This window comes from Hyla sarda, chromosome 1, assembly GCF_029499605.1.
Source record: "Hyla sarda isolate aHylSar1 chromosome 1, aHylSar1.hap1, whole genome shotgun sequence".
Lineage (NCBI taxonomy): Eukaryota > Metazoa > Chordata > Amphibia > Anura > Hylidae > Hyla > Hyla sarda.
In genome coordinates this window covers 185516591-185532179 of record NC_079189.1, presented here as the reverse complement: position 1 = coordinate 185532179, position 15589 = coordinate 185516591, and the positions used below count along the sequence as shown (strand labels likewise).

The following is a 15589-nucleotide window of genomic DNA, read 5'->3' as shown; positions in this document are numbered from 1 at the left end:
GGTGACTAGTGATAGCAGGCAGAGAGACTGAGCGAGATGTGAGGGAACAGGGTGCAGATAGTGTGGACAGAGGAAGAGAGGAGACTGGGAATAAATTTCTCTGTTACTGAGAATAAATGAGCTCTGTTCAGCTACATCTGTATAAAGGTTTGCTATATTGTGCTTACCTGTATGGTAGAACTTTCCAGAAAATCCCAGGTTAAACGTAAAATTAGTAACTTTAGTTCTTAGTAACCGCTGCGTGCCAAGAAGAGCCTGAAAAATACAAAATTTCATCATCAGAAAATATTTTGCCTTAAAGGGAATCTGTCAGCTGTAAAGCATGCTCAGTGCTGCAGCCATGGGCAGATACCTTATATGGGGATAAAACAAATGATAACTGTCTCTTAACTGACAGCTGTTTTAAAAGTTTATTGAGGTAGTATTGAGTTGCAGCATGAATGATGTACAGATATCAGTTCTGGAAGCCAAGCAGGGGTGGGAGAGGGCGCAGGCGTGCATGCTTCAACTCAACACTACCTCTTGGGGAAAAAAAAGATTTTAAAACTTTGCAAACAGCCTTTAATTCAAAGACAGGTATCATTTATTTTGTCTCACGTCTCATGTCCGCTGATTCTGGCTTTTGGTGCCTGACACGCCACATTGCACTCAGCTCACCTCTGACCACAGTGATATTTTGCCCCGGCCGGTGGTAGGCTGAAGAGCAGCAGGGACATGCACGGACACTTGGGGGGCAGAAGCTGAAGTGAAAAAAGGGAACGTTCTCATAATTATTTATTTGCATGATAGGTGAAAATTAGGAGGGCTCCTCTCCCCCCCCCCCCCCCCCCCCCACGTGTCCCTATGGCTCCCCTGCTGAGCATATGGAAACCCTGGGAAAGTTCCATGCTTAACCTCAGCTATACACTTGTTCTTGGCTCTTTGATGGAGGAGGCAGTGGCCTGTTGCTTTGATGCTCCAGTATTGGTGTGAGAGTGGAGCTGGAGAGAGGAACAGCAGCATGATAGACCATGCTAAGGAGAGCCAGACAAGGAAACAAAATAACAGCTGAGCTGAAAGTTCCCAGGCACAGAGACACATGAGCCATCAAGGAGGATGTGTGAGAAAGTGAACGGAGGTCATGCAGAGAACAGAGCCAGGAGGAATGGCAGTAATCTAAGACCTGGATGTGTCCGGAGGAGAGCTGGGAGAGGCAAGAGAAGCAGGGGGACTCCCTTGGGCTGAGTCCTATTAATATTAAAGGGTAGCTCCCACCATCCTATTTTTTTTTTTGCTAGCCTGTAAACCCCCCCCCCCGCTACGGCACTAGCCCGTTCCCTCCTCCCCCCCCCAGCCCCGCATACCCCGTTCCCTCATTACACTTGCAGTTACTGCAGAGTCCGGCAGCGGGCGTGCAGGGACAGAGAGGCGGCGGCGATGTGTGGGAGGAGTGGCCTCCCAGCCAGTGGCCGGGGAGCCAATGCGCTCGCTCCCGCCTGTCTGATTGTCAGGCAGGGAGCGAGTGCAGCCTAACTGAAAAAGGACTGATTGCCACTCCAAAATCAGTCCTTTTTCAGTGGCTGGTTTTTAAATGTAAATTAAACCTTTTTAATGGAAAAAAAAATTATAAAAGTATATTAGAGATATGTTGTAGTACATAAGTACTACAACATATCAAAAAATAAAGTTGGTGACAGTGCCCATTTAAAAGTGTAGTGTACACTCTCTATAGTATCCTGAAATCTACATAATTATGCCACACTGCCCTGCACTGTCCAGTAGCCCCAGTAAGCTACTGTCCCATTGAGTAAGTGGCAATGCATACAGTGTATGCATTGCCGTTCACCAGGAAAAAAATCATAGGTTTTAGAAACATAAAATAATGCCTCCACACCAGGACCACATATTACGAAGTGACTAAATTATAGCACCATAGAAAACAAAAGTCATTATACACAGACCAATCAACAATCTCACCACTATACAAGTGATATATAACTGCGCCAAACAGTGACCACTAACATTAGCATTCCATAGTGACTGAATAATACTACCATACTGATATGGAGTAAGAACTACTATACACAGACCACCATCACCAATAACATGATTTTACAAGAGACAAATAATTCCTCCACACCATGACCATTACCATTAACACCAAATAGTAATGGGATAATACTACCATACTGATACTAAATAAAAACCATTGTACATAGAATAATACACCCCCATACTGTGCACATATAGTGATAACCCCTCTATGAAGGTGCTGCAGATTGTATAAGAGGATAATTAAAGGGTAATAAATAACACCTCCAAAAAAATAATAAAAATTAGGTTATATAGGTAGGAAATATAATTAGGTAATAAAGGTAGATAATATAATTAGGTAATATATTTTGATAAAATGTAGCGATAACATTTTTTTTTAGTGTCACTTTGGTATGCTTAATTGTTGGTGCCCAAGGTGTGGAGTTTAAAAGTAATTTGCAGAAATATTTGATGATGTCCTTAATACAAACATTTTTTATGTAAAAATATTTTAAAAATGTTGGAAAAGCTTGTACCATGCTTATAAAGCATTTGGCCTCCAGCTTTTGCAGGTTTGCATAATCTCCAACAGTTTGCAAGTTGGGAAAAGGTTCAAGTTATCACAAACATTTAAAATTTATAAAGCACATTTAGTATCAAAAAACAGACTGTGCCAGGTCAGATCTCAGAAGCCCAAACATAAATTTGCTGATATAACTTTTATTATGCATCCTTTGACATTTAAGGTGAATGAAAATCTAAAACTTGCAACAAAATTGCATTCAAGCCTGTAAAATTAGTTTTATGATTTGGAATCTGGCAATCATCTGGCAATCTTAGTGCCAAAGACACCTTTATACATTTGCCCTATTGCTACTAGTAATACATTTGCCCAGTTTATGTAAGATGCTTTTATGACTGATTTTTGTTTCCTATTATTTAATGTATATGATTGCTATGTATTTATTTTATCTTTTGTCTTACTTTATTTAATTTATGGGTGTTGGCAACACGGTAACAGGATAGATGGCCCCCCAATATCTATGATAATACTGTATACCCAGGGCCACCATCAGGGCATGAATGCCAGGCCTGCAGTCAGGGGTCCAGACAAAATCAAAGATTAATGGGGGGCCCGGCTGTCTACAGCACAACTTGATGTTTTTTTTTTTTTTATGTTCCTTAAGGGGCCTGGCCACTGCACTTCCTGTAGTACTCTGTGGTAAAAGGATGGGGCCCTTTGCAAGACAGCAGGGCCCTCTTTTTACCACACTACAATCACTGCCCCCCCCCCCCCCCTGCAGTTGGTATCTCCCCCCTCTGCCCTGGACTTTCATACTGTTGCCAAGTGTGAGCAGGGGAGAGGCCACAGCATGAATGTAAGCAGGGGAGAGCCCAGGCTATAGAAGATGGTGACTGACTGGAGGCCTTAAACTGTAAGTGTCCCTGCATGCATATGTATGTGTGCATGTTTGTGTGTGTTAGTACTGTGGATGAATATACACTGCTCAAAAAAATAAAGGGAACACTTAAACAACACAATGTAACTCCAAGTCGATCACACTTCTGTGAAATCACACTGTCCACTCAGGAAGAAATACTGATTGACAATCAATTTCACATGCTGTTGTGCAAATGGAACCGACAACAGGTGGAAATTATAGCCAATTAGCAAGACACCACCAATAAAGGAGTGGTTCTGCAGGTGGTGACCACAGACCACTTCTCAGTTCCCATGTTTCCTGGCTGATGTTTTGGTCACTTTTGAATGCTGGCAGTGCTTTCACTCTAGTGGTAGCATGAGACAGAGTCTACAACCCACACAAGTGGCTCAGGTAGTGGAGCTCATCCAGGATGGTACATCAATGAGAGCTGTGGCAAGAAGGTTTGCTGTGTCTGTCAGCGTAGTGTCCAGAGCATGGAGGAGCTAGCAGGAGACCGCTACCTCCGCCTTTGTGCAAAGAGGAGCCGGAGGAGCACTGCCAGAGCCCTGCAAAATGACCTCCAGCAGGCCACAAATGTGCATGTGTCGACTCAAATGGTCAGCGTAAGACTTCATGAGGGTGGTATGAGGGACCAACGTCCACAGGTGGGGGTTGTGCTTACAGCTGTGCAGGACGTTTGGCATTTGCCAGAGAACACCAAGATTGGCAAATTTGCCACTGGCGCCCTGTGCTCTTCACAGATAAAAACAAGTTCACACTTAGCACATGTAACAGACGTGACAGAGTCTGGAGATGCCATGGAAAATGTTCTGCTGCCTGCAACATCCTCCAGCATGACTGGTTTGGCGGTGGGTCAGTAATGGTGTGGGGTGGCATTTCTTAGGGGGGGGGGGGCGCACTGCCCTCCACGTGCTTGCCAGAGGTAGTCTGGATGCCCTTAGGTACTGAAATGAGATCTTCAGACCCCTTGTGAGACCATCTGCTGGTACGGTTGGCCCTGGGTTCTTCCTAATGCAAGACAATGCTAGACCTTATGTGGCTGGGATGTGTCAGCAGTTCCTGCAAGAGGAAGGCATTGATGCTATGGACAGGCCACCCGTTCCCCTGACCTGAATTCGATTGAGCACATCTGGGACATCATGTCTCACTCCATCCACCAACGCCAAGTAGCACCACAGACTGTTCAGGAGTTGGCGGATGCTTTAGTCCACGTCTGAGAGGACATCCCTCAGGAGACTATCTGGCATCTCAACAGGAGCATGCCCAGGCATTGTAGGGAGGTCATATGGGAAGGTGGAGGCCACACACACTACTGAGCCTCATTTTGACTTGTTTTAATCCCTTAAAGGAGTACTCCCATGGAAAACTTTTTTTTTAAATCAACTGGTGCCAGAAAGTTAAACCGATTTGCAAATTACTTCTATTAAAAAATCTTAATCCTTCCAATACTTATTAGCTGCTGAATGCTACAGAGGAACTTGTTTTCTTTCTGGAGCACAGATCGCTCTGCTGACATCATGGCCACAGTGCTCTCTGCTGACATATCTGTCCATTTTAAGAACTGTCCAGAGTAGGAGAAAATCCCCCTAGAAAACATATGCTGCTCTGGACAGTTCCTAAAATGGACAGAGATGTCAGCAGAGAGCACTGTGGTCATCTTGTCAGCAGAGAGCTCTGTGTTCCAAAATGAAAACCATTTCCTCTGTAGTATATAGCCCCTAAAAAGTACGGGAAAGATTAAGATTTTTTAAATAGATGTAATTTACAAATCTGTTTTACTTTCTGGCACCAGTTGATTTAAAAAAAAAAAAAAAAAAAGTTTTCCACAGGAGTACCCTTTTAAGGACCAAGCCCATTACCTTAAAGGGGTACTCCGATGAAAACCTTTTTTCTTTTAAATCAACTGGTGGCAGAAAGTTAAACATATTTGTAAATTACTTCTATTAAAAAATCTTAATCCTTCCTGTACTTATTAGCTGCTGAATACTACAGAGGAAATTATTTTCTTTTTGGAATGCTCTCTGATGACATCACAAGCACAGTTCTCTCTGCTGATGTTATTATAATAATGATAATAATGCTTTATTTATTGTTGTCCTTAGTGGGATTTGAACCCAAGTCCCCAGCACTGCAAGGCAGCAGTGCTAACCACTGAGCCACCATTCTGCCCTTAGCATATATCTGCTATGCATATATCTGCTAAAATGGACAGAGATCTCAGCAGAGAGCACTGTGTTTGTGATGTAATCAGTGTTCCAAAAAGAAAGGAATTTCCTCTAGCATTCAGCAGCTAATAAGTACTGGAAGGATTAAGATTTTTTTAATAGAAGTCATTTACAAATATGTTTAACTTTCTGCCACCAGTTGATTTAAAAGAAAAAAAGGTTTTCACTGGAGTACCCCTTTAAGGACCAGGCCAATTTTATTTTTGCGTTTTCGCTTTTACCTCCTCACCTTCTAAAAACTCTTGTACTCTGTAATGAAACCTCTCATTTTACCATAAAATGTACGGTTAACCCAAAAAAATATTTTTTGGGGGGAGGAAATTTAAATGAAAACCACAATTTTGTACATTTGAGGGTTTCGTTTTCACACTTTACACTTTATGGTAAAAATGACATGTGTTCTTTATTCTGTGGGCCAATACTATTAAAATTATACCCATGGCTAGATACTTTTATATTTTTGTATCGCTTAAAAAAAATGTTAAACTTTTTGTGCAAAATCAGTAATCTAAAATCGCCCTATTTTGACCACCTAGAGCTTAAATTTTTCCGTATATAGGGCGGTATTAGGGCTCACTTTTTTAGCGCCATCATCTATACTTTTTATTGAGTCCACATTTACATATATAAAACTTTTAGATGATTTTTTTTATTAATTTTTTTAAATAAAATGTGACAAAAAAGCAGCATTTTTGGACTTTTTTTTTTTTTTTTACATTTACGCCGTCCACAGTACGGGATCATTAACATTATATTTTGATAGTTCGGACATTTACGCACGCGGTGATACCAAATATGTTTCTAGAAAAAAATGTTTACGCTTTTTGGGAGTAAAATGGGAAAAACTGACAATTTTCATTTTTATTGGGGGAGGGGATTTTTTTACCTTTTTTTACTTTTTATTTTTACATTTTTCAACTTTTTTTGATCAACAAAAACAAGCCCTCACATAGCTCCACAGACAGAAAAAGCATATGACGACGCAAATTTTTTTTAAGCATTATTAAAAGAATTAATCCTTAAGATATACATAAACCATATTTCATAAATTATAAAGTTATCATGTCATCAACTCTACTGAGTAAAGGCTGTAAAGAAAACTCAATTCACGAAAAATATGTCAGAATTGTTTTCATATCTTACCCAACCACAGAACTTCCCCGCTCCCCCGTAATTTTTTGTTTTTTTTTGCTGTACATTACAAGGTAAAGTATAGAGCCACATTAAAAACTATGGCGGAGATTTAGCAAAAACTATGCAGAGGAAAAGTTTACCAGTTGCCCATAGCAACCAATCAGATTGCTTCTTTCATTTTTCACAGGCCTCTTTAAAAATGAAAGACGAAATCTGATTGGTTGCTATGGGCAACTGGACAACTTTTCCTCTGCATAGGTTTTGATAAATCTCCCCCTATAACTATATAAACTTAACTTGCTGTTATCAAAAATGACTATAGTAGGAAAGGGTTCATAAATCTTCCCCAGAGTTTTATCACTCTACCAGAATTTTTCACTCTACCATGTAAACTATATACCAAAAAGAAAGAACGGGAGTCTCACAAGAAATAAAAAAATAAGAAGAAGAAAAAAATGGAGAAAATTCATGCATTACAAAAAACAACATCACTAGGATCTCCCATAAATATCCCAAAGGTAATGTATAAGACCAATCAATATTGCACAAAGAAAGAAGTTTAGCTCCCAACACACATACACTATAGTATGAATTCAATACAAGCAGTATAAAAGGACCTAATAACGTATAAGTCCATATGGGGATTAACAAAGACTTTAAAGGGGTATTCCAGGCAAAAACTTTTTTTTATATATCAACTGGCTCCGGAAAGTTAAACAGATTTGTAATTTCATTCTATTGAAAAATCTTAATCCTTCCAATAGTTATTAGCTTCTGAAGTTGAGTTGCTGTTTTCTGTCTAACTGCTTTCTGATGACTCACGTCCCGGGAGCTGTCCAGCTCCTATGGGGATATTTTCCCATCATGCACAGCTCCCGGGACGTGACATCATCATTGAGCAGTTAGAGAGAAAACTTCTGAAGCTAATAACTATTGGAAGGAGTAAGATTTTTTAATAGAAGTAATTTACAAATCTGTTTAACTTTCCGGAGCCAGTTCATATATATAAAAAAAAGTTTTTTGCCTGGAATACCCCTTTAATTCTTAAATGTTCAGAACACTTTGAAATCAGCCATGTAGATGGAATTTATAGGTTTGATTAAGAAAAAAATAATAATAAAAAAATAAAAGCAGCATTACAACATAAAAAATTATCAAATTTCAAGTATAGCAAACATGATAAGATGTAATTCTTTTGGAATAATTTTAAGAAACATTATTCCATTTTTAAGGTCGTGCCCATTCCCTAGTTCAGTCAGACCTTGAGCTTCAGGTAAGACTAAATATGCATATCATTTATTTTATCGCTGCGGAACACATGTCTATCTTTAGTAGCAATTTTTTATGCAGACATTTAATTTATGTTTCTTTTCCAAGCAAAGAATTAAAATCAATCTAAACCTTCTTAGCATCTTTTTTTTAGTCACATCCTGACAATTACTGAAAGCGAAAACCCAGTTAAAGAAAAGGTTCTGCCTTAGTCAAAATTAACAGCTTCAGTTTGTTTTGACAATGCTGCCATAATGTGTATACTTTTTACGAGCACTAAATGATGTGTAATGCGTTTAAAAGTGTCCCATAGGATAAATATTTCATTCTAGCAGAGAAGCATTTGAGCCTCCTCTACGGTAAATCAAGTGAAGGCAGTTGTGTCTTTTTCATTCAATATGTTACTTGGTCGATGGATTCCTCCTATGCTAGCTTTGAAAACCCGGCAGGACTTCTACTTTGAGTTGAATCTGCCTTTAATTCTTTATTGAATAAATTGTTTCTTATCAAACTGCATTTCAAGGTTTTACGCTAAAATGTATAGGTTGACAAAAAAGTTATTCAATAAAGAATCCATTTGAAAGACTCATCCACTGTTCAGTGGTATATCCATCTAAGGGGAAAGTCCTGCAAGGTTTTCAAAGGACTAGGAATTCTGACCATTCAGATAAATGGAACAGGCAGAGAATTGTATTTAGAACAATCAGCAGTGTGCGCATTCAGCCTTATTAAAGGGTACCTCTCATCAAATAAACTTTTGATATATTTTAGATTAATGAATGTTGAATAACTTTCCAATAGCATGTTAATGAAAAATATGCTTCTTTCTATTGTATTTTTCCCGATCAGTCCTGGCAGCAAGCATTTCTGACTCATGCTTGAGTCCTAAACTATCAGAGCTGCCAGCCTGCTTTGTTCACAGCCAAACAGGCTGTGAACAAAGCAGGCTGGCAGCTCTGCGTGTTCTCCTTTGTGAACAAAGCAGACTGGCAGCTCGTAGTGTTTAGGACTCCAGCATGAGTCTGAAATGCTTGCTGCCAGGACTGGTAGGGAGACCCCTAGTGGTCATTTCTTCAAAGTGGAAAATTAAATAGAAAGAAGCATATTTTTTAATAACATGCAATTGTAAAGTTATTCTGCATACATTAATCTATAATATATCAAAAGTTTTTTTGATGAGAGGTACCCTTTAAGTGTCTACATCCCCATGAAATAAAACTTTTACAGCACATTGTTAAATAGTTACATATAGAGTTGAGCAAGCTTTCTGAAAGTTCAGCTGGAAGGGTTTATCAAACTTTCAGAACATTTTTGATTTGCGTCAAACTCGTTGTGCAGCGCAGCCTTGCTCTTTTGTCACAGTAAACCAGCGATATTGTTGTATGGCTGTATAATGTGTACAGGGAAAAAAGTGATACTTAGCAGCTTGTCGCTGGTCTGGGCCTCTTCTTGTGTAGCTCCAAGGGGGGCGGAGCTACATAAGAAGACCCCTGGACCAGTGACGAGATGGTAAGTATGATTCTGTCCACTGTATACATTGAACAGCCATATAGATGTATAAAGAATACCCCCCCCCCCCCAGGAGTTAAGCAGCGCTAATTAACTCCATCCTTGCTGGGCTGAGCTATACTCATGGCTGTCAGCTGACAGCACAGATCAGCCCCGACATTGCCAGGTTTGCCCAAGCTGAACCTGATCATGTTCAAAAGTTTGGTGAGCCGTGAACCCCCCGAAGTTCGAATTGAATCTGGGTTTCAAGGGACTTGGTTTGCTCAACTCTAGTTACATAGTTTGTAAGCTCAAACAAGGACAAGCGTTTACATCAAGTTCAACCTTAATTCCCTGGTTGAACTTGATGGACAAATGTCTTTTTTCGACCGTACTAACTATGTAACCTAAAACTCTACTGTGTTGATCCAATGGAAGGGGAAAAAAAAACCCTATGAGACAGGTGCCAATTCACCCATAAAAGAAAAAACTCCTTCCTGACTCCAATATGGCATCAGAAGAAATCCCTGGATCAATGTTCAATCGACATAACTATAGTATCCACAACTTTACTGGTTTACAGAGTCCTTATTGTAAACATTATGTGGCAGAGAGTCCCAATGTCTCACTGCTCTTACAATAATGAACCCCTGTCTGTGCTGGTGTTGAAACTTTCTTTCCTCTAGATATAGAGGTTGCCCTCTTGTAATGGCTACAATCCTAAATATACAAAAATCACTAAAAGGAGCTCTGTACTTAGTAGACAAAAAGATGAACACATTTATAAAAACATTCGCTTCTTTCATTTTTAACAAGGCCTCTGCAAAATGAAAGAAGCGATCTGATTGGTTGCTATGGATAAATGGGCAACTTTGCCTCTGGGCAGGTTTTGATAAATCTTCCCCTTGGTGCTTATTGGGGTTCACATGGTCAGATAAAGCACACATGGTGAATAAAAATTTGTAAAAAATACTACTTGAATATCTTAAAAGGAACATGTCTCTCGAAATAATAAAAACTTTATTCCAATTATTAGAGGATACAATTTACAATAGAATTCCTATATCCACAACTCCACATGTAATACTCACACATTCAGAAAAAAAATAAAACATATCAAAATGTAGAATAAACATGAAAGCAAATCTATATTCTGGTATGCCTCCAAAAACCAACAATATTCCACTTAAAACCCAAGCATGTGCCTCAATCCAACAGTGATTGCAATCATCATAATTAGTATTACATTCTCTACCTTGCTATCAGTTCTGGTCTCCGTTTATTACAATTTCCAAACCTGTACTTTTATATAGCTGCCTCTATCTCTCCTCTGCAGCTGGTCCCTGCGTACATCAATTTTGCTTCAATCTTCCAAACTTGGAAAACTAAAATGATTTTATAGACAACTGGCAATCTAGCGTATAAGGAAAATCTATATAGTAGTATACAAGAGTATACTGCTACAGGCTATAAAGTGTTTGCTTGGATTTAACCCAAAGCTGGGTGCTGAGAGTCCCATTCATTAGGGTTCTATCCATACCTTGCAGCTTTGCCATCTGTTCCATACATCTTAATGGAGTTGTTTCTTCTGCATTTGCATTGATCTCTTCAAGGCCAATTAACATGAAAAACAGTTGTTACATTATCTGCAACATTTCAGTTCATGTGTGGACATATGGCACATATGGGGAATGCCCTGTGGACTTTCTAATCATAATTTACATGTGGAAAATCTGAAGCACATACAGTAAAAGTCATATGATTGAGATTTGGGGAAATCTCATCCACATGCTACAAATAAAAAGTGCACAGTATCTGCACAGAGCTCAGTAGCCTTCAAATTTGTGATGCGATTTTGCCCCTTGATTTAAGTAGAAAATACAAGACCAATCAACATTTGTTGCAGATTTTACTGTAAAAATGCTCAAAAGTTCAAATCGATTCTGTACAGATTTTCTGCTGTGGATTTTGCTGTGGAAAATACTGCTACATAAAGCCACACCCGTCACACACAGAGGCATTTTTGGAAATCTGCCACAGCAAATTTGAACCAGGACTAGGGGAGAAACTTCCAAACTTAAAGGGGTATTCCAGCAAAAAACTTTTTTAGATATATCAACTGGCTCCAGAAAGTTAAACAGATTTGTAAATTACTTCTATTAAAAAAAATCTTAATCCTTTCAGTACTTATGAGCTTCTGAAGTTGAGGTTGTTCTTTTCTGTCTAAGTAATCTCTGATGAGACGTGTCTCGGGAACCGCCCAGTTTAGAAGCAAATTCCCATAGCAAACCTCTTCTAAAATGGGTGGTTCCCGAGACACGTGTCATCAGAGATTACTTAGACAGAAAAGAACAACCTACACTTCAGAAGCTCATAAGTACTGAAAGGATTAAGATTTTTTTAATAGAAGTAATTTACAAATCTGTTTAACTTTCTGGAGCCAGTTGATATATAAAAAAAAAGTATTTTCCTGGATAACCCCTTTAACAGATTGTTTTTTAGGTTACATTGAAGTTAAGCAGGAGTTGCATGTTGCAATTTTTGAGATAATTTAAAAAAAAAACATTCCATGCATGTGCTGCAGGACAAAAAAACAGCCAATTGTTATGTATTAAAAGACCCAGACTTGCAGCACTCAGCTGGTCTTGCTGTTTTTAGGGAAGAAGTTGACTTTATGTGGCATATGTTTTAGTGTTTGGCACCTATCTGTAACCCCCCCCCCCCCCCTCTGAATTTTTTTTAAATTATATATATATATTGACACATTCCCTTTAAAATATTGATGCATGTGGTACCAGTATGCATACTCTTTGGTAGAAATATGGTGACTAAAAAAAATTAGCACTAATTGACCAATATCAATCGGCTTAGACTTCCAGAGATAGAGTTATATACTCTTTGTAGCTGCTTTTTCCCCTGGCAATATATGAAGAAAAAACGTCTTTTCTAAACTAGACATGCCCTTTAACCTCTTCTCATTGCAGTGATTTTTGCTTTATACTTTATTTTTCTGTCAACAAGTATTGTGCCAGCACATTTATGGTTAAAATTCTTCAGTTTATTGAAGATCCATATAATTTGTGATCCAATAAATAATCGAGGGACATGGGGACTGCATAAACGGCAGTAGGATTCACACTTTGGGGGTGATTTATCAAAGGATTTAGACAGTTTTTTCCTGTCTAAATTTGTCGCACAGAAAGTCGCAGTCTAAATATGTGCGACTTTTTTGTGACTTTTGCTGTAGAGGATTTTTAGAACATGATGCATTCTAGTCTATTTTTAGAAGGAAATGCGTTGGAAAATGCATTGGTGCTGAATTTATCAAAAGCGACTTTTCAGCGACAAGTCGCATTGGCTGAAAGTACGCCGAAATGTCAGACCATGTTGGAGCAGGTTTAAATACAGTCTAAAGCATAGATCACGATGTCTGTGCACAGACTTTATCAAGAGCCGTGCACCTTTTGATAAATTAGGCCCTCAATAGACCGGCCTAACCCTCTGTAGTTTGTTCTATATTGATGCGGGACATAGACAGCTTTGATAACTATCCCCCTTTGTGTAGTTTTCCAGTAGGGGAACTAGAAGGAATTGCGCTCAGTGTAGGTGGGACATCGCTGCGACCGGTGATAAGCTGAGCGCAGTGTGACAATCCTTGCACAAGGAAGAAGACCAGACCAGAGGACCGAACAGCTGTAGCGGCGCTATGGGGGAACCGAGGAAGGGGATTTTTTGCAGCTCGGGCACAACGGACTGAAGATACTTTTCACTAGACTTCTCTTTCAATAAGACCTGTGAGGGTAGAAGATCATAGAACCCTATCAAAGAGATAAACATTGTAGATGTTCCTATTAGTCACCCTTCATTCTTGTGGTCTGAACTTTAAATCAGATTCAATACTCCATTATATATTTGGTTTGATCTTCTCTACAGCTGTATGTTCAATTTATTGATATTTATGTTTTTCTACATGCCATACAGTAAATGTTTGTTCACATGGGTTTGTATTGATTAATTACCTTGCACAAAGTCTACAGAGGAAGGAGTTTGTCTTTATCCCCCACCCCCAGTATTTTATGCATTTAATATACTGATTAAGGGCTACAGCAGCCTGAAATGCGTCCATCTATAACACTGTTGTTACGCCTAGCGCTCCGGGTCCCCGCTCCTCCCCGGAGCGCTCACGGCGTCTCTCTCCCTGCAGCGCCCCGGTCAGTCCCGCTGACCGGGAGCGCTGCACTGACATGGCCGTCGGGGATGCGATTCGCACAGCGGGACGCGCCCGCTCGCGAATCGCATCCCAAGTCACTTACCCGTCCCGGGCCCCTCCTGTCATGTGCTGGCGCGCGCGGCTCCGCTCTCTAGGGCGCGCGCGTGCCAGCTCTCTGAGACTTAAAGGGCCAGTGCACCAATGATTGGTGCCTGGCCCAATTAGCTTAATTGGCTTCCACCTGCTCCCTGGCTATATCTGGTCACTTCCCCTGCACTCCCTTGCCGGATCTTGTTGCCTTGTGCCAGTGAAAGCGTTTAGTGTTGTCCAAAGCCTGTGTTACCTGAACTCCTGCTATCCATCTTGACTACGAACCTTGCCGCCTGCCCCGACCTTCTGCTACGTCTGACCTTGCCTCTGCCTAGTCCTTCTGTCCCACGTCTTCTCAGCAGTCAGCGAGGTTGAGCCGTTGCTAGTGGATACGACCTGGTTGCTACTGCCGCAGCAAGACCATCCCGCTTTGCGGCGGGCTCTGGTGAACACCAGTAGCCTCTTAGAACCGGTCCACCAGCACGGTCCACGCCAATCCCTCGCTGACACAGAGGATCCACTACCTGTAAGCCGAATCGTGACAGTAGATCCGGCCATGGATCCTGCTGAGGTGCCGCTGCCAAGTCTCGCTGACCTTCCCACGGTGGTCGCTCAGCAATCGCAGCAGATTGCCCAACAAGGACAGCAGCTGTCGCAGTTGACCACCATGTTACAGCAACTTCTGCCTCTGCTACAGCAGCAACCATCTCCTCCGCCAGCTCCTGCAACCCCTCCGCAGCGAGTGGCCGCTCCTAGCCTCCGCTTGTCCCTGCCGGACAAATTTGATGGGGACTCTAGACTCTGCCGTGGATTTTTGTCTCAATGTTCCCTGCATATGGAGATGTTGTCGGACTTGTTTCCTACAGAACGGTCTAAGGTGGCGTTCGTAGTGAGCCTTCTTTCAGGAAAGGCCTTTTCTTGGGCCACACCGCTCTGGGACCGCAATGATCCTGCCACAGCCACAGTCCAGTCCTTCTTCGCTGAAGTCCGTAGTGTCTTCGAGGAACCAGCCCGAGCTTCTTCTGCCGAGACTGCCCTGCTGAACCTGGTCCAGGGTAATTCTTCAGTGGGCGAGTACGCCATCCAATTTCGTACTCTTGCTTCCGAATTATCATGGAATAATGAGGCTCTCTGCACGACCTTTAAAAAAGGCCTATCCAGTAGCATCAAGGATGTGCTGGCCGCACGAGAGATTCCTGCCAACCTGCAAGAACTTATCCATTTGGCCACCCGCATTGACATGCGTTTTTCTGAGAGACATCAGGAGCTCCGCCAGGAAAAAGACTTAGATCTCTGGGCACCTCTCCCACAGCATCCTTTGCAGTCTACGCCTGGGCCTCCCGCCGAGGAGGCCATGCAAGTGGATCGGTCTCGCCTGACCCAGGAAGAAAGGAATCGCCGTAGGGAAGAAAATCTTTGTCTGTACTGTGCCAGTACCGAGCATTTCTTGGTGGATTGCCCTATTCGTCCTCCACGTCTGGGAAACGCACGCACGCACCCAGCTCACGTGGGTGTGGCGTCTCTTGGTTCTAAGTCTGCTTCTCCACGTCTCACGGTGCCCGTGCGGATTTCTCCTTCAGCCAACTCCTCCCTCTCAGCCGTGGCCTGCTTGGACTCTGGTGCTTCTGGGAATTTTATTTTGGAGTCTTTGGTGAATAAATTCTGCATCCCGGTGACCCATCTCGTCAAGCCGCTCTACATTTCCGCGGTCAACG

The 15589-nt window shown here is 41.3% G+C and overlaps 1 protein-coding gene across 3 annotated transcripts in view; it reads right to left on the bottom strand.

The window, feature by feature from the left end:
* Nucleotides 1–15589, bottom strand: part of LOC130361911 (bifunctional heparan sulfate N-deacetylase/N-sulfotransferase 3-like) — a 361861-nt gene that overhangs the window by 208458 nt on the left and 137814 nt on the right. For all 3 annotated transcript variants that reach the window (XM_056565591.1, XM_056565600.1, XM_056565609.1), the window contains exon 3: nucleotides 168–255. In XM_056565591.1, coding sequence (XP_056421566.1) covers nucleotides 168–255 — 88 coding nt within the window. The remainder of the gene's footprint in view (nucleotides 1–167; nucleotides 256–15589) is intronic.